At 38.8% G+C, this 27,711-nt stretch overlaps 2 protein-coding genes across 3 annotated transcripts in view; both read right to left on the bottom strand.

Annotated features, from left to right (window-relative positions):
- Window positions 1-2,036, bottom strand: part of LOC112963351 (vacuolar protein sorting-associated protein 35) — a 76,917-nt gene extending 74,881 nt beyond the window's left edge. The window contains exon 1 of one of the 2 annotated variants that reach the window (XM_026060307.1): window positions 1,937-2,036. In XM_026060307.1, coding sequence (XP_025916092.1) covers window positions 1,937-1,945 — 9 coding nt within the window. In that variant the 5' untranslated portion in view covers window positions 1,946-2,036. The remainder of the gene's footprint in view (window positions 1-1,936) is intronic. The other variant, XM_026060298.1, reaches the window with a different exon arrangement.
- A 12,152-nt stretch (window positions 2,037-14,188) lies between these two features.
- Window positions 14,189-23,598, bottom strand: CUNH16orf87 (chromosome unknown C16orf87 homolog). The gene is made up of 4 exons (XM_026060386.1): window positions 23,502-23,598; window positions 21,637-21,870; window positions 21,324-21,506; window positions 14,189-14,742 (listed from the first exon to the last, which is right to left on the bottom strand). The coding sequence occupies exons 2-4, from the start codon at window positions 21,653-21,655 to the stop codon at window positions 14,624-14,626; spliced, it is 321 nt and encodes a 106-aa protein (XP_025916171.1). The 5' UTR covers window positions 21,656-21,870; window positions 23,502-23,598; the 3' UTR covers window positions 14,189-14,623.
- Between the last annotated feature and the right edge of the window lie 4,113 nt (window positions 23,599-27,711).

The raw sequence follows: 27,711 nt of genomic DNA, 5'->3' as shown, positions 1-27,711 counted from the left end.
TGCAAAAAAATTTAAGAAAACAGAAATATTGTTTCCCCAGACTTCTTTCCACTATAGTAACTGAAACATAACCCAACAAATAGCATTGAAAAACAGTGTGGTTTGATGGGTAGCTTACGATAGTGGAAAACCAGATCCCTATTCTCTGTTCCACCAGTGATGTCTCTATGTCTCTCTCCACCCAGCAGTTTGTGGTCTGTTGATAGGTGGTAAGCTTTYGGAGACAGATTTGCTTTCACATCCTTCCCTTGCACAACAGGGTTCTGATCTCAGAGCTTTTAAGTACTACCATATAGCATATATTTGAGATATTCAGCACAGAGTGTTCAAGTTGACTGCACTGCTTTTACCGCAGGCCAAATTGGCAGATATATATCTTGGCTCCTCATGAAATTGCCTCTGTGTGAGCCTGATGGTGATCTTATTGAAGACACTAGAGGAGAATCACTTTGGTTGAGGTAGACACAAACTGGTTAATTCGCACAAACAGGACTATCACTATTTAAGATTTATTAGCAAAGCACTTGGGAGAAAACACTAGCAACAGTCAGTCTTAACTGATGAAGTTACCTTTTGCTTTATGCTGTGGCTGGTTTTTTTGTTTGTTTTTGTTTTTCCCCTCAGAAATCTTTAGGACTTCAGAGCAGTTTCATTTACCTTAAAACTCCTAGACATATATGACATCTAATCAGTCAGTAATAACTGACCTCCACATAATTTGAATGGCAGTCTGACATCCCATTCAACAAATATTAGTTTGAACTTTGACACATTAAAACCTACATTCCAACAATAATAAATTCATCTACAAAGGAGAAGTCTGAGCTCATCATTTCAGAAGCACCTCCTTGACATCAGGTGTCTTGCAAACAGACTGCACAACTTGGCCAAAAACATCAAAAATACATAGCACTTTACAATAGGCACAGAAACCAATACTGCTCCATCCTGAAAAATTTTTACTTTCAAAATAGGCTTACAATAAAACATTCACTAAAAATGATTCCCTTACCGTAAATCTCTTTATGTAATCAGAAACACAAAATCCTCCCATGCTCAAACGAAGGGATCTGTGCAGGGAAGATTCTTGATATAAAGTTCCCATCCTTTTTGTCTTGTATGTTGGTCAGGCAGGTAGCCTGAAGCCTTTTACTGAATAAAGCTGCACAGCCTCACTGAATCTTGCTAGAATTCTGCTTGTGTGATAAACTAGGCATTTCATCTTATCTGACACTACACCAGGCATTTCAATCATTTCACTTCCTTATCAGTAGTACGAGGTTCTATCTGTATCCCAGCAGCTCACTTCCTGAATTACTGATAACAGCTACTGCAAGGCACGGAAACAACCTAATGGAAGATGACAGACAGATCTCTTAGAGTCACTAAATAGTCCCTTCTTTGCAGTTCTCTGTTATTTAGTTTATTTTGCCCAATTTAACTTTGCTTTAGTTATACTTAAGGAGTGCATGTTTGTTTCAGCCAAACACTTTAAACAGGACTGTTGAATTCTTTTTCATTTTGCCTTGTGTATAGCTGTGAATAGCTGGATGATCCAAGACAGGAAATAATTTCTGGAGAAGTAGCAGCAAATCTATTTTCAATTGTCTTCCGTGCTGTACCTTCATTTCCCACTCTTTCAGTAAGCCGCGGTAGAATTAGCTTGTTTTGATTACTCCTGTGAGGAGCGTGCTACAGGTAAGCTCCCACTAACCTGAATCACAACAGGCATAGGTACATAAAGTGACAGCCACTCACTGTGGACAAATGGCTTTTGTGCAGATAGACAAGTGTCTCAGACAGCAAAATTAGGGCTTAGTATGGGTCATGTCTTCACCGATTAAACCAAAAATCTAAGTGTGTTTTACCATGGTATGAGTGTACATCAACTCTCCCCTAAAACAAACAAGCAAGCAGTGGTGATAAGATACTGTACCTTTATCATCACGATCTAAGAGATGTCAGGCCCAGCAGTGAGGGTATAGATCTGGATACCCTTCTCACAGCAAAAGAAAGTGCTTCGTTTCCACTTGGGTTTGTGCAGCAAGATAACCAATATACTGGTTTAAAAAAAAAAAAAAAAAAGTGAGTACAGACAAAAATCAACGAATTAGAGTAAGTGAGGAACTCGCATATGGCAAAGGCCAGGGATGAGATGGTGATGCTTGTTGTGCTGGAAACATTTCTTACTGCCTGGCAAGGCATGTTTTTCAGGCCATTCAATGAAAAAAAAAAAAAAAGAAAAGACCAGAGGTTGGTGTACAGGATGATTTGACTGCAATTCATGGGGTGAGGTAGTTCTACCAAAAGGTTGGTAGTCTAACATCCTGGTATGAGACATAAGCATCCTGAGGCTGGCTGAGACACTGGCCTTGAACTTCAGTAAATTTGAGCTCTGTCTCTACTGACGGACTCCTGTGCAAATTTTAACTTGATCTCCCTGCCTCGGCTTCTCTACTTGTAAAACTGAGTTGAACTCTTCCCAATTCACAGGATATTTGCAGAGCTTTAGAATCTATTATTACTATTCCCCTTTTTAAAGCCAGAACTAAACCATAAGTTCTAGGTCAAAACCACCTTAGAAGTTTAAGGCACATTACCTAGGCTGCATATAGTGGTGCAGGAAAAAGGTAGCCTTCTTAGCAGTAAGCAGCGAGACTGTTGCTGAGCCATTTTGCCTGGATGTGCAAGACAGTTGCAGGCTTTACAGCAGTAGTTTGAGGATTATTCTTTGCATACACATGGAATACTATCCTACCACTCCCAATGGGAGATGAGACTATCTACATGGGCATCAAGCACTCAAATGTGGCCTCAAGCTAACTGCCTTGTATTAAGATGCAGCTGTCTGCATTACCCAGGCCCCCATTCCAGACCCCAAGGAAACAATGAATACTGTAGCTATTCAAAAAGGAGTAAAGCTTAATATATGAGTCAGGAGATCCCTACACTTATGAAAATAGCATTTTTAATACATTTGTGACTTATTCCAATAGGTACGAATAATTGCATTGTTACTCTGGATTCCACAAAGAGATGATATTACTTAATGTGGCAGCAGAGGCGTGTAAGCACCATGCCAAGGGGGAGAGCTTGCATGACAAAGAATCCTTTAGGAAATCTGGCAAACAGTCTGGAACAAGCAATGCTCAGCCTGCAACCTTCTATTAGCAAATCTAAATACAGAACTGTAGTATAAAACAACACCTTCCTGCAGTATTTTTGTTAATTACTCCCAAGAATATAATTATTATCATGATGAGCTTCACTGGCTTTCCTTACGGGGAGAAAAAAAAAAAAGAGCAAGTTTGGAGCTTTTTTCTCCCTCATCCTCCTTTCAGATCTTATAGTGCTGTTTCTGGACTGTGCTTTCAGAAGGGTACTAAAAGCAACAAAGCAGCAGCAACAGCAGCTCTACAACATTCAGTCCGCAAACAGCCCACTTACAAAATGAAATGTATTGCTGAAGATAAACAGGCAATGGACACAACCACATTTTCTTCAGTACTACTGAAAGAACTAGTGGATTTTACGTATAAGGAAAGGCAAAATTTGGTCCTTCACCCTAAAATACTAAGGGCTAGAGACAAAGAAAGTGGTCAGGTTCAGTACAGGCATTCTAGTATAGACTTTGTAAATGCCACCAGACAACATTTACTTATAGAATAAATGCAAAGTTGTTTCCAAAATAACGCAGATAATGCCCAACAAATGAAATCAAGATCAAGGTTAGTACTTTTACTTTTAAAAATCACTCTTTGAATCTGCTGTGCTTGGACTCCAAAACTCCTCTTTGAAAAAAAGAGCAGAGATGTTTGACAGCTCGCTCAGCACACGCAGAGTGAAGACCAACAAAAGGCAAGAAGGTAACGTTAAGAGGCTATTAAGCATTACTAACTTCTCCAGCCAGCTACTGACAGATATTTTGTAACTTCAATTCTTGCATTAAAGACAATGTAAAATGAAGGGGCTCAGCATTTTGGAAGGGGCCTCTCTCATCTCCCAGGATCAGGCTCTGAATTGGGAAGATGCTCACTGCTCTACACACACATTTTAAGGGAATTTATAACCTAAACAGCATTCCTTAGCTGAAACTTTCTGTTAGCATGGTAGTTAAGTAGAGTATCTTCTTTCCTGAAAAGAAATAAGTGGAAGTTTTAGTCCCTTGGCACACTTCTCTTACACACTTAAGAGATACTGAGCTATCTGTATTTTAGAGCCTTTTTGTCATTAATAAGCAAGGGCAGGCAATTAACTATGCTGATGTTGCCCAACTTAAAACAGCATGCTATGCCCAAAACCTCTAACTGAAGGTTCACAGTTCCCTTCTAAAAGGGATTTCCAAATTCTGCCACCAACTTACCCTTTCATTACACTTCCATCCATGCAACAAGCTAGAACAGAATGGCAGCATATAGGAGTATTCCCAGGGAAATGCAAACAGAAACAGCAGGCAGAGCACTGATACCAGAAATGTTTTTGTTCAAGTCCCCTTCGGTATCTGGTCAGAACTAGTATTCAGGAATTTGTGAAGACTTTGACTGATGAGGCATCTTCTACGAGCGAGCAGTTCCTGGTTGTCTGTGTGCCAGCATCAGCACATTTCTAGAGCTGCTCCACTCACAATGGATTAGTATTAAAGGCCAGGTCTGAAAGCCTCCCCCACCTCATTAATATTCATTTTATACTTTAAATCCCACAAGGACTCACCCCCACAGCCAGGAGCCTTGTAAATTATATTCCATTTTTAAACTTGCAGTATTCACTCTCATTGTTTCAGAAGGAAAACACCAGCCGTGACAGTTTTAGGCAGACTGCTTTTGTTCAAAAGGATAATATCTCTTGGGCTAGATTCAGCTCTGCTTTAACTTCATTAGTCCACAAAGATTTGCACAACAATGAATTCTGCCTGTAAAGCACTAACACAAGTACAACTGTCAGCAGTTTTTTCATTCTTTCGTTATTCTGCTTTTGTTCGAACTGCCAAAGCCGATGAACACAATGTCTGCAGCTGAATAAACTCAGGAAAGCCAACTCACCTAGTGAACACTTCAAAAATAGCTAGAAGTTTGCAAGCTATTAAAACAGATTAAAAGAGACAAAGTGACTTAGTATCTACCTTGTCTCCTGGCAAACATGGGCAGATAATTTTGCATTCAAAGCACACCAGATTATATAGCAAACCCTGCTTTAATTGTCATAAGGCCCAAAGGAGAACAGATTCAAGTATTCTCTGTAAGGATGAGGGACAAGGTTTGGGAAGTGAAGCAGGAATCCTGTACTTTTGTATAGCACAGAGCCTTAGTCCATGGGGCAACCCTGCAGGCAGCAAACAAACAACTTCAGGATGCTGGGGCAGACAGCCCCTGCACCCTTCTAGTCTCCGCAAGTACAAGAACATATAGCAAAAAGGAGAATAAACTGTTCCAATTTTACTTTACTCTCCTTTCCAAAGGACGTGTTCTAACACAATTTACTGCTCAGCAGCTTGCTAGTTTTTAAATGGAAAACACTGCAAAACATTGAGAAGTCACCTTCTGTGAAAATCTGAAACCCAAAGAACTTGATATCTTCTTCCAATTTCCCTAGTGGATGATAGATGATAGATTTTATCAAGCTCCCATAGGATGTGAAGTATTCTGTACTTTATCAGGAGTCATTTAATTGACACAATCCCCTTCTACTCTTGCCAGCTCTGAAGTAACCACACAGTACAGTTGGTAATTACTTCCTCTAATTTGAATGATCCATTGACTAGAAAACACATCATTTCTGTGAATAACTCATAAAGTACATGCCCAGTACCAAGACTAGTGGGACATACCTATCAAGTCAGATTTACTGGATCCTTTACTTTTGAGTTTGAAATTCAGAGGTGCTTATTTCAGACATTTTAACTTTGGCTATCTGGATTGCTGGACAGTCATATGAGAAGGGGAGAAAAAAAAGCGTCACTAACTGGCTTCATTCTAGTCCTTGGAAAGCTTCCTTGCAAGATGCTTTCTTGTTTTGAGTGATCTGTGAAAAACAAGAATGAACACTCCCAATCCCACTCCTGGTGGTGGAGGATCTTGTTCGTCTTCCACATCATGCCTGAAACAGTTTCCTAGCAGTCTGTAACCACAAGAAAAGCCCAGTGAACTCACAACCTAGGATACGGATGGGGAAGCCCCAGCAATACAGGAAAAAGAGCCTCTGGATTCCTTGCTCAAACCACCTAATTTTTAGGTAATGAGGAGCTGCCCAATTCAGAGAGTATATTCCCTCAAATTCACCCTTACCCTCCCCTTTCCTGCAAATACAGCACCTCTCCAGTTACCTCCCCTCTGTTCTCCAGACTCCTCTCTGCCTCTCCACATCTTCCTCCCAGAGATCTAACACATATGCACCGCTTTCTCCCCATGACATCCTAATCAAGACCTTCATGTGTCTCTCCTTGCTATTCTGCCCTTTTCCATTCTCCAGCTCAGTCTAGCTTAACCTCTCCTCTCCCATAATTTCAAGTCTGATCCTCTCCATTATCCATACAAAAATTTCTCTTCACGGCCCTCCCTGTTCTTAACTTGGTGGTTTTTTCCCCATCCCATTCCATGCCCCAGTCCTTTCCACACACAGCTTTCCTGCCCAATCACTCTGGTTCCTGGCCTCCTCCTCATCCCAGCAGAATGAGCCCCAATTACCCTCCTTCATTTGCTATATATGGAAACTCCACTGCAGTTATAATGCTGGCTAATAAATGAGAACTATATGCCTTGAAGCCCCAGAAATTGTTTTAAGACACTCATTAATGTCTCAGTAATAATCACACAGTAACAGTCTCCCAGTGGCCTTTTCGGTTATTCTGCTTTTGAAAATTACTGCAGTCTTAAAAAGTACAAGCTGTCAAAAATCCCTAAAAATATTACAGCCTGATCATCAAAAAAAGAAAGTGGAAGTAAACTGACAAGCACTGTCAAATGACAACTTCATCTCAGAAACAATTAATCTTATACCTCAACCCAACTGTTAGTCTCACAAAGTACCTATATATCATATTTGTGACCTTCCTGGATTCCCCATGTTTAAATAATTTGATCCTCTTGTTTTCCAGGAATGTATTTAAAATCTAGACATTCAAAATAGAATGTGTCCCCCGTTCTTTTCCACTTGCTGTCTTTTACTTTTGATATCTTTATAATTGGTAGGTGCAGGGTTCTGCTTGTTTTGTTCTCAAGCTCTTGTAACACATTTTAACAATCCAATAAAGTGTTTTAAAAAAAAATTTTACTAGGTATGTTTTCCTGTGTACGGTTGCCAGTCTTGAAATCAGAACTGAACAGTACAAAGAGTTAAAATGTTTCCTGTTCCAAACTCTGAACTCCTTTACCCTTTTTTTTCCAGATCTACATTTAGCTGCACACGCATGAGCTGTGCGTAAACGTGAGCTTCACTGTTGCTAAGTAACTGTGTGCCAGCAGATAGCACTATGAGTGTTGTAAGCAACATCATACAAGTCGCCAAGTTCATAATTTGGTCAGTGCCAAGAAATGTAAGCTAAATATTTTGGAAGGGACTTGCTTAGATCTTTGTAAAACAAGCGTGAGCAACAGTGAAAGACAAATACACCGAGAAGTGACTAGACTTCTGAGCAACCCTGCACCCTGTGGGACCACTTCTTCCACATCAGGATAGCTATTGACCATTCTTCATAATGCAGCTATTCGTATTCAGCTGAATTAGGCTTCTCAATTTTCATTCAGCCCACTCTTCATTGCTTTGCAATACTATTTTCAAAACACTCCTCTCTAAGAGTTGTAAAGACTTCACAACATTTTAAACGTTCAGTTAAACAAAAGGATTGTTTTACAAGTATCTTCCTGGAAACTTTCATTGGATGTCAAGACCTGTCACTATAAAAAAAGTCCTAAGAATAAGTTTCAATGTTCAACTTCAAACCTGAAAACAGATTTGTCTGTTCACTTTGGTAAGGGCATCCACTTGCATAATTTAAGGGGGGGGGGTTTCTTCTTTTTCAACATTAGAGAATATAACTACAGGATCAGGCTCCAAATAAAGAGCTAGCATTTGAATGCTTCTTCCAAATCAAAGAGAAAGCAGAGATACAAAACTAAACAGAAAGTTTACTGAACATTTTGCAAGGTTAGTATCAGTTTGGATAAGATGCAGTTAAGCTGTTTGAAAACACAAGTAGTAATTAATTGCAGTGCCATCTCTCCAAAGTTTAATCGAAGGCACCAACCTGCCCTAGATTTGACAAATACCAATTAATAACATTAAGTTACGAGATACTCTAGGTTATGTCTGAACAATGTCTTGTGTTCAAGACAAAACCTGCATTGCCTTTACGATACTCAGTGTACTTRCACAACAGATTAAATACCTAGTGCACCTCTTGTGCATGTCACAGCAACACTAGATCTAAAGATTCATGAACTATGCCGTGAATAAACTGCATCTCTTTAGGAGGCATCATTACTTAATCTTTTAATACATCAGAATGATATTTTTTTTCCTTGCACTGCTGGTGGTCTGTAATGTATTTGAAAACTATGTTTATTGATGGAGTTTACTTTTCTGACAAACTAATTAAAAAAAATCAATGTTGGGACACAATATCATTAATACCTTTTACTGAAAACTGGAACTGCTAGTTCACCTCTTGCTCTAGCCAATTCCCTGACCTGAGATCAAACACTCCTCTCCTGATATTTAGGTTCAAGAGCTGGGACCCAGACCACCTACACAGCAGACCCAACCATGCAGCTAATCACTACACATCCTCACAGGTGTGCACACGCACGTGCGCACGCACGCACACACACACACACGCTCTGCTCAACAGCTTCTTGAAATAAAGCAACCCAGATCTTGGTCTGAAGATTTTTATTAGCAAAATATTTTAAAATATTCCAAAGCTGTTCATTCCAACACAGAACAAAAACAACTGGAACTTGGAAAGTTGCCACACTAATAATGTTTGAACTCCTACTAGCTGGAACGCTCCTTGTTCTTAACAGAGTTTTAGGGTCTTCAATACTGTTCAGGAGTAAAAATAGTATTTCTTATCCTTTGATTTCATCCTTAGGAATAAGCTATGACGGAGAAAAATAACTGCACAGGAGGAGACTAAAGGCAGTAAAGTAGTTTTTACAAGAAAGATGGAGTTCAGGTTTTATGTACAAAGCTAAGAACTACCAGGAAAAGTACCTTGTTGGGGGTGGGCAGGGGAAACAACCCAACTTTTTCCTGGGGGATATGTTGCATGATGACTCCCAAATAATCCATGAGAACCATGTTTTGAGCTTGAAATGGAACAGTTTAAGCGAAACCAGGTTTAGGTTTCTTCTGGAAGAAGAAATACATGGACTTATCAGTGTCCATTGCCTTCTGCCTAATCAATTTCTTACTTTTTACTTAGATTCCACATCTAGTTCAATAGCCAGCAGCTATAAACAAACCTTTTTAAAGTAACACCATGAAAAAACTGACACTCTTCAGCGCATTACTTTACAGACTGTTTCAGTTAATTATGAATTCAAACCAAAATAGCTACTGAAAATATGCAGTATTACTGCAGTGTCTGATCAATGAAAAACTAGGTTCCAACTAAACACAGGGGGGAAAAAAAAAGTGTACAAAGAATGTAAAAGCATCATAAGGCAGCAAAAAAATCAATCTCCTCCTATTCCACAGAAAGGAGGCTTAATCAGACATGACTGGAGGCAGCCAGCCTGTTAGAACCCTGTAACTATTAGTGAGTGGAAGTGACAGCCCAAAGAGGAGACAAAAACATGATTTGACTTACTATTAGAGCTGCCCTACCACCACTGCTACCAGAGTAGCAACCTCCAGAAAGGATATGTGACAGACATTTGGGGCAGACAGCTTGGTGTGGGGGAAGTAACATCTTAAAATGCTACATTTAGATTTGCTAGAAGATACCTGCCATTATTCATGGTGAAATAAAATACTAGGATGCCTACTAGAAGAACATCGATAGCATCATTAATACTACTCAGAAGGATAAATTGCTTTTAGACTCATCTGAAAGTGTTGGTTAAATCCGTTCACATTTGTTGTGCTGTATTTTCAGTAAGAAGACATAGGTGCAATAGGAGATCTGTAGAGTAAAACAGCTGGTGCTGAGAGCCTAACATCCACCATAGGTTAAGGCAGCAGTACACAACACTTACTCAGCCTGGTTCTGTAAATTAAGCAACCACTAGCAGTTGCAGCACATCTTCTAGATTAGTTTCTCCTGAAAGGAATCTAGTTCATGCTCCCCAAGGCCATTTCATGATGCAAACAAAAGCATGAGATGTAGAGACTATCAGAAGATTTGCTTCAAAAATACATTCCTGATTCAAACAAAATTCACATATATATACACACACAGAGATAAAGAACAGGACACCAGGAAAACCTGCATGGGTTCACACATACAGAAGAATCCTATTCTGAAAAGCAGCAATTCAGAAAGACTTAAACTAAACAGTACTTTGGTTTAAGACAGCTTTCTGGTTACACTTTTTATCACAGGTTATAAATACCTTAAAGGAAAAAAAGCAAGCACTGTGTCCCATTATGGCATAAGAAACTAAGCATCCTTGACAAGAGGAAAGGGCACAGGGCTGCTAGCTGCCTACATGAATCACAATTTCACATAAAAAAATAAAAATAAAAAAAAATCCTAAATAAAACCACTCCAAAAACCTTAGTTGGGACCTGGGCCTCATTTGAAGCAAATCTCTCAGAACTCTACTCTCCCTCACTGTAAATCCTGCCACTAGCCACAGGGTGATGCTAACCCACAAGGTATTCCCCTTCCCCTGTCCCATTTTCAACTTCTTTAATCAGTCATAACAGTATTAGAGTGAAAATAACAAGAAAATCAGCAAGATGTTTGTAAAATTTAAGAAAATTCTTACATACATATATGACTTTTGGGGGTGATGAAGAAAAGTTTTCTTAAATCACTTTTGATTACATTGTCACCTGAAAGTTAGGAGTTCTTTGGTCTTGACAGATCACTCATGGTTGCCAGTTTCCAGAGTTCAAGCGATAGGGTCCCAGAACAACTGATGAAGCCATCTGTTTTCAGTACAGAAAGCTTGTAACACCCATTAGCAGGTTTTTAAGCTCCAAAGTTAAACTTTAAGATAAGCAAGTGACATTCTAAAGAAAAACTGCAGTGAAAGTACACTGAAAGATAAAACTACTGTGCTCTTCCTAGTCTCAATAGTAAGAATACCTGAATACATATTAACTTCCCTTAGAATAAGGCTGCCATCTAGTAGTAGAATGGAGTAAATACAGCAAAACCTCAAGCCAGCATTTGAGCTGTGAACCTGCTTGGTGTTCTGACCTGCTATTACACAGCAAAATAAACACAGGAAGCACTGTTCTCCAGAAAGAGGGAACAGCAGTGGCAGAAAGAGCTTGCTAAACTGTGCTTTCTAAACAGGCAGTTTCTCCAGTACAATCCTGAACTATTCAGTTCACAACATCAATTTTATCTAGACAGATAGGTCAACATGCAGAGTTCTTAGAGTGGTATTTTTGTAATTGTAATGTACTTAAATCTTTCAAATTAATGGAAAAATTCCAGCCTAATTCACTTTTTCTGGAAGAAGCTGAATTTTCTGTGTGAAGCCTCATGCTATAAAATGCAATGGAACAGATTAAGTTACCAAACTGAACTACACAGACATTCAAAGGCATGTAGGCCCTAAAATCTTACATTGGAACTAGAGGGGAGCACAAAAAATTACATAAACAACTTCCTAAAGTATTACATATTTATTCTTGCTTCTTGGAAAATATGCAAATTCCAGGTAAGTCACAGTTACTTTAAGGACAGGCACAGCTATACTCTACAACACAGAGAATTTTACTCTCACGTAATTTAGCTGTCACTGGCTTTGTTTTACAGTTTTGTAGACCGAGATCTAATACATTTCACAACTACAATCTAACACGATTTACCAGTTTATCTGTTAATCATCTCTAACATACAATGAGTTCATGAGACACCATCTTGTTGTTGCATATTTCATACAGTGCAAGACACATTCAAGTTCAGCCATTAAGCATGTCCCAAAAGGTTTATGTCTTAAGATACTATAGGCACAGAGCTTTTGGAGAATGCCAGTGTCCTGTATATACAGGAAAGAACAGTTTGTTTCTGACCAGTGGGAAGTCAGGCCTCTTGCTTTGCAAGATTCAGCCTGGTCCACTGGCAAAGAACCACCCTCATGCTTTCAAGACCACTTGCTTCCAGTACAGTTTTCTTTGAGAAACTTGAAGCCAGCAGGGGAAGAAAAATAGCATGACCAGAACTGGGAAAGAGCTGACAGCAGAGACCTGGGGAAGACAAGGGGAAGTAACACAGAAAGAAAACTCAAGCACAATTTCAAGATTCACTCCCAGTGAGGGGCAGGGGGGAAGGACCTTGCACTTTAGAAAGGTACGAATGTATTTTTCAGTGCTTAACAGTGAAGGGGCCACTTAAAAACATTAAGTTGAATTTTGTCACATCTAACACCACCTAACTTCAGTCCTGTGAAGATAACCTATTTTAAAGAATTTTCATTCTTTATACAGGAGCAGAAAGAAAGGGGCATCTGTAGGAATTCAACTCGGAGCACTKAGCAGACAGGATTAGTATTTCCCTTTTATCTCTTTTTTACACAATAGATCTCATTCAGGAAATGAGATCAACATAAACCTGATCACATCTTAAGTTTTCAAAATGAGAACTAGAACCATCCCTTTTGTCATTCTGACTTTAATAACTTACCATGCAAACAGCCGTTATGATGCATACTCTCTATCGTTACGAGTTACTCATTTGTCCTTACTACTGGTATCTGGCTACAGTACAGGCTACAGTTCTGGAAAGCAGAAGTTTACACGACGTAGGCAAATAGGTCTTGTGTTTGCAATTCCTCATTTACTGGAATAAAAACAAACAGATTAGCAGTTTAAGTGCATTTCCACACTCATCCCTCTCATCCAATGTCACAGAGGACCCCAAATACTCCTTAGGAGTTAAAAATTTAAAATCACTTTCAGTTTTTTCTCTTCTGCTTGCAACATTTGCATGTAATCTGTCCCTTGTGAAAACTTGTGTCCCTTAACTGAAAACTAACATAGCTCCTTCCTTTAAACTGTAAGTAATAACAGTCAGTGTTTAATAAACTGGCTTTATTAATAAAAACCTCTGCTCCCATCTAGAGATTAGTTCTGTAGCAGAACCCTATTAGGTAATTCTTACTATTAATGTAAATTCATACTGAAAAGCATTTGAGTAATATTGAAGAAAAAACAAGATATTTAGTCGCATTCCACTTCTTAGAAAAGAGTGAGCAAAAGGAGATAAAAAAATAATGTCAGATTTTATGAATGTAGTTGTCTCCCACACTTCTTCCCTCAGGATTTTACAGAATCTGAGGCTTAGAATTTTTTCTTGTTGTTCTTGCTTTTTAAAGCAAATATTAATATACAAGAGTTTTGGCTCAAGTTGCACTATATCACTTTAACAAAGACTACTTTGTTGAATGCTTTCCCCAGGTCCATTTCTACCTAAGCTGCTCATTTTTCACACTCAGGTAGACTTCTGCAAGAACAAGACCAGTGTTTACAACATTCCAACAAAGGCATTACTCCCAAGAATTAGACATTTAAAAGACAGACTACAAAAACTGAATGCGAGCAGAAACTACTACTATTGTACCCTGATCATTTGGGAATATCAAGTGAGGATATGCTAGCTGTACATGCATATCACAGATAGCAACTTTTTCTCCTTCTCCAGTAAAGGATCGACCATGGGGGAATGGGGAAGAAGTGCTTACCAGTTGGACAAGACAGACACCCAGCAACGAGTAGTTACAAAACAACTATTTGGCTCTCAAACCTCAGGAGTCTGAGCCCCAAAAGTATATATGATTTAAAAACAAAACCTCACAACCCTCTATGTACAAGGGAATCCCTTTCCAGAGAGAATTCTTAAAGTTATCAAGCAGAATAATCCCCAAAAGTGGAACTGTTTGAATTTTCTTCCAATCACAGTTACATCATATCTATTAAAACAACCATCTACACTCATCCCTAGGATGAATACCAGATTTCTAAGGAGGATTAAAACCAACACACTTTAAATATGATAAAGGTACTTAATTCCCAGTTCAATAAAATATTGGAATATCAATTTATTAAAAAGTTAGGTGAACTGTACATATGTAAACTGTAATATAGCTGAAAAATCTGAAATATACATTTTTAAAGGAAAAATCATTTATTTCTGAACGTATTTAAAATATTGCATTTCTGGCAGCAAATCTAAAAGAAGTGCTCTGGAATGGGTGCAGTCTCTCTGTGCATTCATCTAGCATTCATCTTCAAGGTGTAAAACATATCTGCTTTCTGATTTTCAGACACAATCTTGAGAACACTTTCTGACTTGTAGAGACAGAATCCGAATTCCAAGAAGAGCAGCAGAATTTTAACAGGAAATACTACGGTCCTTGTTGGTGCAGACAACATACTTCCTGAGAGTCCATGACACCTTGGAAATATGCTAGCCATTCTGCATATAAACGCAACAGATTGTGCTTACAAGTTACAGAATAAGTCTTTGATTGATAATTTTTCTGTTTATTTCCGCCAAGGCCACTGAAAACACGAAGGCCTTTTCATCTGAAAGGTTAGCATACATGTCAACTTCTTTTTCTTGTTTCTCTGTAGAAGAAGAAAAAAGTCACTATTAAAAGCTGTTTCCATTATCCATAGCGAATGCAAGTTACACAGTAGTTAATTTATAATAGTGTGGAACGGTGCATTGGAATTGAAAAGAGAAGTTAGACAGCCAACCCTTATGTAGGAGGGAAGGAGGGAGGAAGGCACACAAATGTGCTAGAAGAGTCACTGAATTAGTCATTTGAAAGCATGACTGAATTTCTACTTTTTTTAATGACAAAGAATTAATGAGTCACTAACATTATAYTGATTCCTGACACAAAACAGTATTCAGTGTTCCTCCAGGTTTTTCACAATACCTCCATGAAGTCGGACAGTTGTACTCCTACTCTATATCTAGGTAACAAAAACCCAAGAGGTTAAATATAGTGTCCACAACCAGACAGCAGATACATTGGCAGAAGTCAGGATCCCAATTCATGATCACGAATACTTTTTGCATTTTCTATACTGCAGACTTTCAGTCTTGTCCAGATATAGAGAAACGCCCACACTTCAGTGAGCAAGGGAAAGCCCCCAACTTCTCTCTGATGATGTTGGCTTATTTCAAAGCTACAGGCATGTAAAGAGCAAGCCATCAAGAAGTTCCCATACTGCAGCGCTTAAGTATACAAGATATGCTCTAGTATATAACAAAACCCAGAAAATAGTGCTTCTAAAAATATGATTTACTTTAGATCATGTCTATCTAAAATCATAGTTTAGCTAGCCACTGGTAGATGACAATTCATTAGGGGGAGGAGAAAAGAAAAAAAAACAGTTTCTTCAGCAGCTTAATTGTGGCTGTTAGCTGACGACTAGGCTTGTAGGCACTGAGAAAGCAAGAGGAACATATACATCGCTTTAAGGCTGGTGCCTAGCTGGCTACACAGCTCCATCCCTAAATCCAAGTAACATACCGCCCTGGACCAATTTACAATCTCAACATGATGCTCCCTTGACAGGCCACTCCATCTCATTAATACACACACACACACTTTCTGACCACAGCACACTCTGGCTGACTGCTTCACCAGGACATCTAAATCAATGATGGGTAGGTAAACAACAGTCAGCACTGGTAAGTAATTGTGGTTTAATCGGCCAGCTACAAGTCATTCATCTCTGACCCAGTAAAACCTGTAGCATAATATCCAGGAATGCAGAGAAAAGCAGTGACAAAGCACAGGAAGTTCCTCTGAGACATCCTGCAAAGATATTTGCAAGGATGGACCAAGCCTCTACAGAAATGGGAAGACTGAGAACAACTCATTACGTAAAAACACATGGGAAAAAAAGAACTCAGCACCTGCCTTCTCCACCTAATCACATCGCTATTCCCCCAAAGAGGCCCACACTCATAACATTTTTAGGTTAGGCTTCACATCTCATTGCCTATCTGCTCTACAGCTAAAAACACCATTTCAACAGCCTTTGTTGAAGCCCTGCATAGTCAGTGCTTATGCTAAACAACTCGGCAAAGAGAAACTGAAAAATCCTTTACCACTGTCTTTTGGTTTAATACTGATCTAGAATTTAATTCTCTTGACCCAGAAACAGAACCCTCTGTTTAAGAATTCCTTCACAACACCAATCACTTACAAACTGAGTTTCACCACAAGTCCTGCCTTGTAGTTTAAGGCAAATCAGTATCTGTATGTCCACTCACAGGTTGCTCTGCCCCTTCCCCCCCAACACCACCATTTACAAATTAGCAGCCCAGGGAGTGATTTTGAGTACAGACACTGTGCACACTAGTTATTCTGCATAAGCCTTTGCAGTTTTCATATCTGAAATCTTCCTCTTTTTTCAAACTTCCCGATTCAAACAAACCCAGCTGCCACCCGAATACGTCAGCACCTTCAGAAAAAGCATTGCTAAGCCTCTTTTCAACAACTTTTGGCTCAATAAGGGATTTTTTTTGTGATATTAGAATTTCACTATGGACATTCTCCCTAGAGGTCAAATTACACATATTTATTTCCCTCTCCCCCTCCCAGTTTCTGTTAACAGATCACAGACTTATTAGCCAAAGAAATTATACCAAGTTTCCCTTCCCTCCTCCCAAATTAACGGCTACTTCTGAGAGACATCAGCTTTGAAGAATCAATTGAAAATATTATATAATCTTTATATCAAACAGTATCAGGGATTAACACAGGTTTGCAAGTTTTATGCATTCTTAAGACAATTCCAGCCCTCAGCAATAACTAGTGAAGAGCATGCATACTGTTGACATTTTATCATACACTATTCATAGGATATCATGGTTTCTGTGGAGGCTATTAAAACCTTCCGCTTCACAGTCCTGTCTGAAAGTAGTTTTGACTCACTTCTCTATTATTAGCAAAAGACTTCCTTACAAAGGCACAGTACCATTTTTGTAAGACATAAAAAATACAAAGTCTTTTGCTAGGCAAACAAGAGGCTATTTAGATGGAAAATATTCAGTCTTTCTGGAACATGTCCCACGGCTCCCCAGATCTCCTTCCATTTGGCCCAGAGCCCTCACACTTGTCATCTATACGTAAACCCAACACGGACTCCCCTCTGCTCATCAATTTTGTATGGATTCAAAGTGTTTGGATTTGCTATCCAGCATAGTAAATTACTTGAAATGCGCACAAAGCATTAGCAAATGCATGGGTGATACTGTTGCAAGTTGTTGGGAAGGAAAGAGTTGGGTCAAGGAATTTAATTACTTCAGCTTAAGTTTGATCAGGATACTAAAACTTTTATGTCTTTATAAAGATTCACTTCTTGAAGTAGSAGGTACACTTCAATAAAATTCCAGGCCACTCTGATTATTGGGTCTCACAAGGGCAACCTCTTAGAAGAGTAAAATAACCAGTATCACTTCCTGCAGCACACAAGGTTAGGGGTGTGTTGTTTTTTGTTTGTTTTTTTTTTTGGGGGGGGGGGGTGGTAATACAGTCAAGGTTGCTACCTAGATAACAAGGCAGCCTGGGAACCTGTCTTAGCTACATATCATAGTCCCACAGAGCAAAATGAAAACACGTCACAACAAGATTACAACCAAGTGTTCCTATTTTCCTCAAAATACGTTGTAGAATTTATGATTAAAAAAAAGATTAAGTGACAATTTCTGATCAGCCAAACCTGCAGGGAGAAGTCCTTATTTTCCAGGGTCATCACATCACCATGAAACACGATATAGGGAGCACTCTTTTTTGGGTCCCAGCATTCTGCCATACCCTCTTGATCTACATCAGCTTCCTCCTTCCTCCTCCCAGACATCTCCCTCTACTAAATCTGCAGTAAAAAGTTTATTTTGAAAAGCCCTTTTTCTTCCCCCATTCTTCTTAACTGTTGTTGAATCTTGCAGCTTTTCACTCTAAGGTGAGCCAGTCATGAGAGATACAAAAGAACTACTCAAAGGCACAGACATAACTGGGAACAGGCTATGCCATGCATGCAAAAGAGCATGGCACAAGCAGTGAAGCAAAGCTACAGATGTCATGGGTGTCTTTGGGAAGGAAATTTTCACTGCTGGGTAGTCTACAAACGGATGCGTTATCTGCGCTTGTGTGCTTGTGTGTAATTCAAGTATTCTCTGTCCACCTGTCATTCATCTACAAATGGATCATGCATTGCAGAAGTCTAAGAGGCACCAGGAACCAAACGTTTGACAGGTTTGCAAGCACTGTCCTCTTTTTAAATCCTCTCAGGGAGAGGAGAGGAACACAAACTCTAGTGGCAAGGAAGGGGCATCCAATATACCGCAGAAAAATAAAATAGGCAAGAAAATAATATACTCAAAGCACAGCATTAAACAAATGCTTTGCACTCTGGAGCCAATTCTCAGTATTATGCAGACTGATACAAGGACTAGCAATATGAGTCACAAGAACTACATTAATCGGAGTAGAAGTATTAAAGTTGCTTAGCATGTTTTTACATAACACTATCTAGCCACAGGTTTGCCAAAAGAAGAATATTTCTAAAAGTCAGCACAAACTACTTCACACATAGTAGTTAAGCCAATTTTATAAGCCACATAAAAAAGAGAAATCAATGTTAATTTGTTTTACAGTAATTGCTTACAAAATGAGGGGTTCTCCACTGAATTCATTTTTATAGCCAAGACAGCCATACATATATATATACACACACACACAAATTGTTTTTCTAAGTCTACCCAAGAACCAGAACAGTTGTCTGCACACACACAGCCTGACATAACCTGAAATAAGTCAAAGAAAGAAACATATCCTAAGCCAACTTATTCCTAACCAATAAGGTGGACTATACTGGTTAGGAGCAAATATATTACAAATGGGCATGAACCCAAGTTCTGCACCAGCTTCACAGAGAAAGTTGAGGAAAAAACAGCAATAGTCCTACGACCAGTAGGACAGACAAGAAGATGAAGGCAACCTTCTGAGATAAAAAACAAAAAACAACCAACAACCAACAAAAAAAACACTCACAAAAATACCCCACCAAGACTCCCCCAAAAAAACACCAAACCAAACCAACTGAACCAACCACCACACACTTATCCAAGGACCACATTATACCTGTACTTCCAGTTTTCCACCTCAGAGCACTGGCACAGAGTCATGTGTTGGACAAGAGGTCAAAAACAGTCAGCCTATTTTTGGGTAGGAAAACAATGTTTTCTAAATATCACTCATGCTTTCAAATTCTTGCTTTTCAAAGACTAAAAACCACGCACTACAACAGGGGGATCTTTTCTTTTGATTGCCTGGGAGGTTGCCTTCCTCTTTTTCAGAGGAAAGGAAAGAAAGTTTACTTTTATAGGGCAGCCCAAAAAGCTTGCGGGAATTTTCAGGCCGAAGCTAGACCGACACTAAAAAGTCTAAAAATGATCCAATAGGTGCATATGGATGAAGACAATAATAATAGGAAAGCTCTGTATTCTGTGAAGTTAAATACATCCATATGCAACAATGAGGACATCAGACATCATACGTATATTCCTACCATAGTAAAACACTTGCCACCCAAAAAACATATGGAAATCAAATTTAACTCCTCTTTCTAGAGAAAAAACACACTAATTAAAAWTTGGATTTTTTTTWAAATGTTTCTAATAGTAGATAAGCTTTAAGAAAGAACAGATTTATATTACAGCAGGGATACAAAAATTTGCATTTGAAACATTATGAATTAAAGAAACCCACCTTTCAACATGGATAAGAATCCATTTTTCTTCCCAAATAAATAAGGTGGCAGGGGGGAATGCATTTCTGAGTTATAGCAGCACAGGAYACACTAAGGTTTCAGTAGTTTTAAGAAAAGATCTTATGAATATTTATATGAAACCTATTCCCCCACCCCCATCTGCCTTTCAGCTCTTTTAAGTCTATGCCAAGTTTTGGATTAATTATTTAGGGCTAAAATTAATACCTCCAAAACCAGAGATAGCATATGCAATGCCAATAGGCTCCTAATAAATAGGGATCATAAAGTCTTAACCACATGCTTGAAGGGCTTCAAAATCACTCTAGTGTATGTAGTAAGCCTCTTTATCTTAAGATTCAAAACAGTAACTGATCCAACACAGGATACATTACATTAAGGTGACTTGAGTGCACAGGTCACAAGGAACCTTAATCAGCAAGGAGGCGTTCTTTCCCCAAAAGTATTATTTTGTAGAAATAAGAGATAATAATTCAGGTCACAGTAGTGGCCCAAGATGTCTGCCCTTTTTTTTTTTAAAGCTTTGGTCTCACTTAGGTTTCAAGGAGCTCAGAACAACGAACTGGATTGCCTAAAAAGGACACTAACAGACAACTTATCTTTTTTGTCTTTCTGAGACAGAGCAGTGGTACCTCAAGCAAACAAAGCAAAAACAAAACAAAAACATGCCATTAAGCACTACAATCAAATAGCTTTCATGTTACAGGTTGAAACTTGATCTGGTATCTAAAAATACTGATTCAGTTCTTTGTAATTAGCTCTCTTCAGACACTACAAACACCATAAAACCATTACACTGGCTCTTGCAGCAATCCCCAATGAAACACCATCTTCTGATATGCCATAATGAAACAAAATTGGGAGAATACAGAGATCTCATGGGAAGAGGCTTAACATACAACCCTATACTATGAAAGAAGTCACAGACCTGATACAGGCTGGTATCCTACCTTTGGGAGTGACCCACATGTGTCACTTCAGAGAAATAAAACAGCTTACACAGTTAACCAAAAGTTCATCACAAGATGGAAAAAAACCCCAAGAATACACTCCAAATTCCTACAGACAATCAGTTTATGCACAGTAGCATACAAATGGCCATTGGGTTTTTAATAAAGAGATGTCTACTACAGCTTTTTGTTCTAAGGATACGAGCTGACTATCCATGATACCCAAATACCTGTCTGAATCTGCACAGGAAAACCAGAGGTCTCTACAGATACGAGAGTCACTCCCCCATATTAAGATATCAGGTAGCAACTGAACTAGTCTAGTTACTTAAATTACTTGAATAGTATAAAGGTTTATTGACAACATAAAGGCAAAAAAAAGAAAGAAAAAAAGAAATTTTCATACAAAAAGAAAACCCAACAAACATTTTTCTCCAATTCTCATACCTCTTTCTTCCTCATGCTTTTTGGCTGAGGCGCTCTTAGGTCTTCCTCTTCCTCGTCTGCTATGATCTGAATGGCTGTTAGACCTTGATCTCTTTCGGTTTTCTAAATCTTTATTTACTGCAGAATTTATCTTCTCTCGCTTAACTCTCTCTGTCCGTCTCCTTTTGGCCTCACTCTTGTTTTCTGCACAAATGAACAGAGATTGTATGATCTAGGATTGTTGTCATCTTTGTTGTTAACTTATTCTTAGTGCTTGCCCCACCCAACAACTTTTTCTTTAAATATCTTATCAAAAGTGGTTAGATGCCTATACCTTGAGAAAGTGACCACATCTGCACAATATCCACGCAGAAATTAAGGTGTCAGATGCAGAATGACACTCCACTTCTTGATTAGAGGTTAAATCTTTAATTACTTCAATGCACAAAACATTTTGCAACAGGAAACATTTGCTAGTATACAAGAAATGCTTAGTTTCCCATAACAAGATGTAAAAAACTATAGATAACAGCTGTCAGCACAGCCCATTGCATCCATTCCTGCTAGCCTGAAAAAAAAAAAAAAATCCGTTTACCATATAGGTGAACAGTAAAAATTTTCATCTAAATGTCCGTCTTCTGACATGGACATTGAAACCACTCCCACGGTCACAGAAACAAAGATGCTTATTCACTGATGCTGCCAGGAGATGCTACATTACACAGCAGACACCCTCCTCCAACACTAGCCTCAGACAAGGCCTTATTTTGCTTGATGCTGAAGAGGTATATTGTCTTCCTACACATCATAGTCGAAGAAAGAGTATTTACATTAGTCGCACTTGCAAGTTAACTATGGATTAATGAACTCGGGTATTGAAAAATAATATAGCCACCATAGCACACTACTTAATACAGGCTAGTTGCATATTCACAAGTTCATAATATCATTCTGCAATAGTTATATTGTCATAAACACTGGAACAACCTTATTTAGAACAAGCTGCAGTTACACTTGTGAACACATAGACATACATGGTCTTCATACATATCTTCCTCTGGAGGAGTTTTCCTTCTGTTTCTGCTGTGATTTATCTTGCATAGGACACAGGCTATGAACTAGACAGCAAGGTAACATGTGACTAGTGTCAATACAAAAGTGGTAGTCCCCATGTGTAAGGCTGAATTATACAAGAGCTTTGCTCTACCAGAGTGTGGCCTTTAATTTGGTAACTACTTCATCAGCTTTCAAATAAAAGAACTAGGGAGGGGGGAACAAAATTGGCCAACTCTTCAAGACAGTTCCACAGATATTGCTTGACTTCCTCCTGCTTGAAAATTCAGATATTTAACATAACTTCATATAATTCCTACCAGCACATAAGCTACAAGTACCCTCGAAACAGTGATACAGAATATCAAAGTTTCTTAGCCTCCATTTTGTAGACTTCACAGATTAAAAAAAAAAAAAAAAAAGATTTTTTTTTTTTTAAAAACATCTTCCCCGATAGACATTTGTTCCAACTAATTCCTGCTGGCACTGGAAGAACTGATAAAAAAGGAACATAAGGGAGAGTGTTAATCATGCCAGAATGCATATTCTACCAATTCCTTGGCAAACAAATCAACAACAAAAACCATGCAAGGTGGACACACAAAATGCACTATTTTTAATTTAACCATGCAGAGAAAAGCAAGATCTACCCAGTTTCAAACTAAACATACTACCAGTTTTATACACAAAGTACCATTCTGGTGTTCGTGAATAAGTACCATTCAGTATAATCTCAAAAAAAGTTTTTTGTTTTTTGTTTTTTTACTACTCTCAGAAAACCCAGTTTCAATCAGCGTGTACTCTCAAATCTGATCCCTTTGGCATCTCTAGATATTTATCTTCAAAACAGGATTTACAGAGAGCTTTCACTATAGAATTATTTTGCACAATGACCAATGTGAGCAGCTAGAGCACACACAGAATAAATGCCAACAGGTGCAAAGGAAGTACGACTGAAGACCAGCATTTTCTTCAGAATTCAAGAAAGATTAATATCTTAAAGTCTGCTATGCACACATTCAAAAGAAAATGAACTGACAAAAGTCAAAATTTACACAAAGAAGTAAAGAAGTAAAATACTGTATCTTTTGCTTCCAAGAAACAAAGGGAAAGAGCAGTCGTCTTCTTCATCTTCATAAATATTACCTGAGATGGGTGGCGATCTCTCAGCACGTTTAGCATGCAAGAGTTTTCGACTAATAAATATGTAGCCACAGGGACACGATTTACATGCAACAGGAACCTGGGAAAACAAAAAATACAAATATATTTCAAATCATTTCAAGATATCACAGAGTTCCTGTCCAATGAAGGGGAAAGAAAAAAAAGAAAAAGAACAACACACCACACCCTAGTAACTTGCCTTTGCATTCTCAGAGATACCTCTTTAAATTCTGCTTGTACTGCAAAACTATGGCCTACACTATTATACAGTTGCATTCAAATGTGGTAGAAACAGGTTCAGCTATGAATCACCCACCAAGGCTCTCCTTAATACAGTTGCTCGCAGTTAAGCTTGACGTATATAGCTGTTCTGACCACTCTGTATTAGTTATCACAGTACAAGCCCTTTTCTCCAGGCTGTCAGGAAGGGGAGGGTAGAAGTGGAAAGCAAGAATGCAAGGGTGAGTTAGAATAGTAATAGAATTTCTCTTCCAAAAAATATCCCTGGTCAAAGCAGTAAGACATTCCCACTTTTGCTTCCCCTAACTACAACAGAAAAAACAAACAACCCATGAGTTAAAACTGTCAGTACATATTGAATACATTCACCTTTAGAAATATTTGAAACGGACTCCTTTAGAGAGTAGGAGCAGCCTTAAACAGCAGGCAAAATACGGCCTGATGCAAAACAGATGTATTTGTACCAGATTCTACAACTCTGTTGCAGACAGGGCCACTGAGGTAGAAAAGGATGTAGTTAATCCAAAATGCAAATAATCCATCCACAGCTAGTCAAAAGCTGACTGCAGATTGAAGAGTCTGAGACACAACAGTGCTTCTCCTAATCAGCTGAGCAGCAAGGAACAGTAAATTACCCCAGYATAAGAAAGTTTAAAACCGTATGCGAAAATCTGGAAATGACACACTTAATGAAAAAATTACAAAATCCTTACTCAGAGCAATTAAAAAGAATAATGCTGATAAATTACAAGCCTCATTACCTTCTGAAAGATCTTGGCTGTAAGTGAATCTTTTAAAGTAGTAAGAAACACCCCATATTGCTTTGATTAGGTTTAAGACTGAAAATACAAATCAAAGCAAGCATAAACAGAGATCTGGAAGAGATTAACATAACACACATTAAAGCAAAGTCATGTTGAAGCAGGACAGCAGGAAGAGAGAAGAGGGGGAAAGAAGAAGGTACATTCTCAAATGTAAGTCTTTAAGACAGGTCTCTACAGGTTTACCAATGCTCACTGAAACAAACAGGAGTAAAGAATGATGACTGTCTGCTGAATAACAGCATTTTACCAGACATACAGAAGAATAAAGTCCCAATGTTCTACTGGCTAGAAAAACAAATGCCAAACTAGTACATGAATTTGTGAAGAGGAACTCAGAAAAAACAAACTATTTTGTTTTCTGTAGCACACCTGTAACTCCTGTATTTCACTTTATGAACAGCTTACAGATAGACTTTCGATGCAATTTTTAACTAACTAGAGAATGTTTTAATTCCCTTTATAGAGACACTGACTTAATAAAAACACTCCTAATCAAGGTTTACTTAACCTTAAAACTCAGAATTTAGCAGGACTTGTGTGCATGCTTATCTCCTTATTCATATGTCAGCATAAGAGTAGCAAAGAACACTGTCTAGCAGAGAGTTCACCTGCAGTGTTCAGGTGATATAGGAGCTCCATTCTAATCCTATTTTCAACGCTAGGGTCTCTTCATTAATTACCTTTCCAGCTCAGCCTAGAAAGAAATAGGAGGTAGGAGCAGACCCAATATCATTCAGTGCGTTTACAGTGTTTAACAGAACAAGTTCTGTTCTAGTGTAACACCGTTTGGCATGCGAACATGTGTGTCATTTTGGGGGATTAGGTGGGAAGGGGCTTACTTATTGAAGGATGTCCATTATCCTTTGAAGAAGACCTAGGCTGTCAGGCAAACCGCAATTACACCCTGTAACGAAATTATTAAGTAAGGGCACATAGTCTTGCAAACACTATTTTACCCTGTTCAACTTTTTTTTTTTTTTTTGGGGGGGGGGGGGGAGTTTCTCATAGAAGAGAGATTACCTGAAGCTAAATTAAGGAGTGGTAACTATTTCTTCTGATTGAATGCCAGTRCTTCAGGCTCCCTAGTTTCCTGATGCTGTTCTTTGTTTTTGAAAACATCATCTAAATTACACTTTTTATAAGTTTAAATGACTTTTACATTTCATCTAAATGACAGCAGAAAGAGTTTAAAAGCATAAGAAGTGTTACTCAATATTACACAGCCACAAATATTGGAGTATAACTATTTMCAGGCATACCACTGGCAGCCCAAAAATCAGAAACAAACGCAAAGCCCTTGTTTACGGAAGAATTTAAGAAATGCCAGTATAGGACGCAATCACTTAAGAGTCACACAAATACTTTGGCATATTCTGCAGAGGGCTGACTACTAGCATGAGATACATGTTCTGGGGCAAATAACCTCCTCACTTTCATAGGAAGCTTTGAGGTCTAACTGTAGTAGGGCAAGGTTTTAGTTTCTTGCCCTCTCTGAAAACACTTGGCACTTGAAAACAAGGCCCTGTGAACAACCTTTGTGCCAAGGCAGGACACACACACACAGTTCCCCATTTGCCAGGGAATAGTTGCTAACATAGAAATTCTGTGCTGACATACGCATATCACCTATTTTAGCTTTAAAGTGCAGAACAAAGTGAAAGTTTTTGGCATCAGCTTAAAAAGTCTATAATATTTACTTACTTGCCCTTCCTATTGTTGGTGGTTTAACATCCACTTTAGATAAAAAAATTAATAAAAACAAAAACTTCCACATTCAACTTCTCTTCACTCATTTTAATTTCATCTTTCATCAACCAAAATACCAGAACTTGGCACATAACTTTCTTTTCCCAGAAACAGAACTTCAGTGATGAGTTTAACATGGGAGCATTTGCAGTGGTTCATCTATTGCTTAAAACATGAAAGGATACCCACACACAGCTTAATATTTCAAACTACTCCAGGATGAGTAGAAATGCTGAAAAAATAAATGCAAGTCAGAACAAATAAGCTGACTTTTTAAAACCTTAGTAAGTAAAGAAAGAGTTAAGAGGGGGGTTTTTTATACAGTTTTTAAAAAAGTGTATACCAGTAAAGTTTCAGGAATTAGTAACAGAAATTTGTTTCACATGATTAAATTTAAAAACCTCCCCACACTCTGAGCCCCACAACAGCCTTTTGCAGTGCTGTGCCGCTGTCCCAGTAAGGGCGCGCTGCTGTAGCAGACTGGCCTATTTTTATTAGTAACATCGTTAGAAGTAAAAAGCCTAAATGAAGACAAGCACATAACATGGTAACAATCCAAAGCAACTGTTGTTAATGTTTAAGTGTAAATAACTCCACACTTTGTACACATAAAAAAACTGCAGCAAGGCATAAACAACCACTAGAACAACAGCTCACAAAACTATCTACAGATGTTGATCATATGGTAGAAATTGCAGTGAAGGTCTCAATTTTGCTGCTTTTAAAATACTCCATGAAAAAAACAACGTGACTGAACAGTCTTCCGACTAGCCTTAAGCACATTAGTCATCCAAAAGACAAATTGCATCGTATAAATCACTAAGTTTATATTTTTAGTAAATTATATAGTTACTAAACAACACTAGGGTATAGAACAAACAATTCTGCATGCCACACACAAATCCTTTGCCATAACACATTTATTACACTACCCAGCAAAAGGAACACAATATTTAATCCACATCCCAAGGACAGACTGCAAAGGCAACAATTACGTACTGCATATAAACACCGGTACACAAYAGAGCACAGACGATTTAATACTGTTTTTCTTCAAAACTAAACAGCTCAGCTAGCAGCTTCTCGTATTAACGTTACGAGAACATAATCTGGCGTGCCGGGAATCGAGACGCAACCGCGACTATCAGAAACCGAAAAAGAGAAGAGAGGAGGAACAACAGGAAGAGAGGCCGCGACGCGGCGGCAGCCGCTCCGGGGAGCGGGCACCGCACGAGGCGGCGGCTCCCGGGCGGCGGCGGCGGCGAAAGGTCGCTGCGCCGCACAAGGCAGAGGCGAGGCGGCCTCGGCAGCGGCCTTCGCCGGCGAGCGGTCGGCAGCGACGCGCGGGGCTCGACCCGCCCCGCGGCTGCAGCGCGGGGCTC

Source organism: Apteryx rowi, unplaced genomic scaffold (assembly GCF_003343035.1).
Source record: "Apteryx rowi isolate R43461 unplaced genomic scaffold, aptRow1 scaffold_1, whole genome shotgun sequence".
Lineage (NCBI taxonomy): Eukaryota > Metazoa > Chordata > Aves > Apterygiformes > Apterygidae > Apteryx > Apteryx rowi.
The sequence above is the reverse complement of the archived record's forward strand: the minus strand, read 5'-3'. Positions and strand labels throughout refer to the sequence as shown.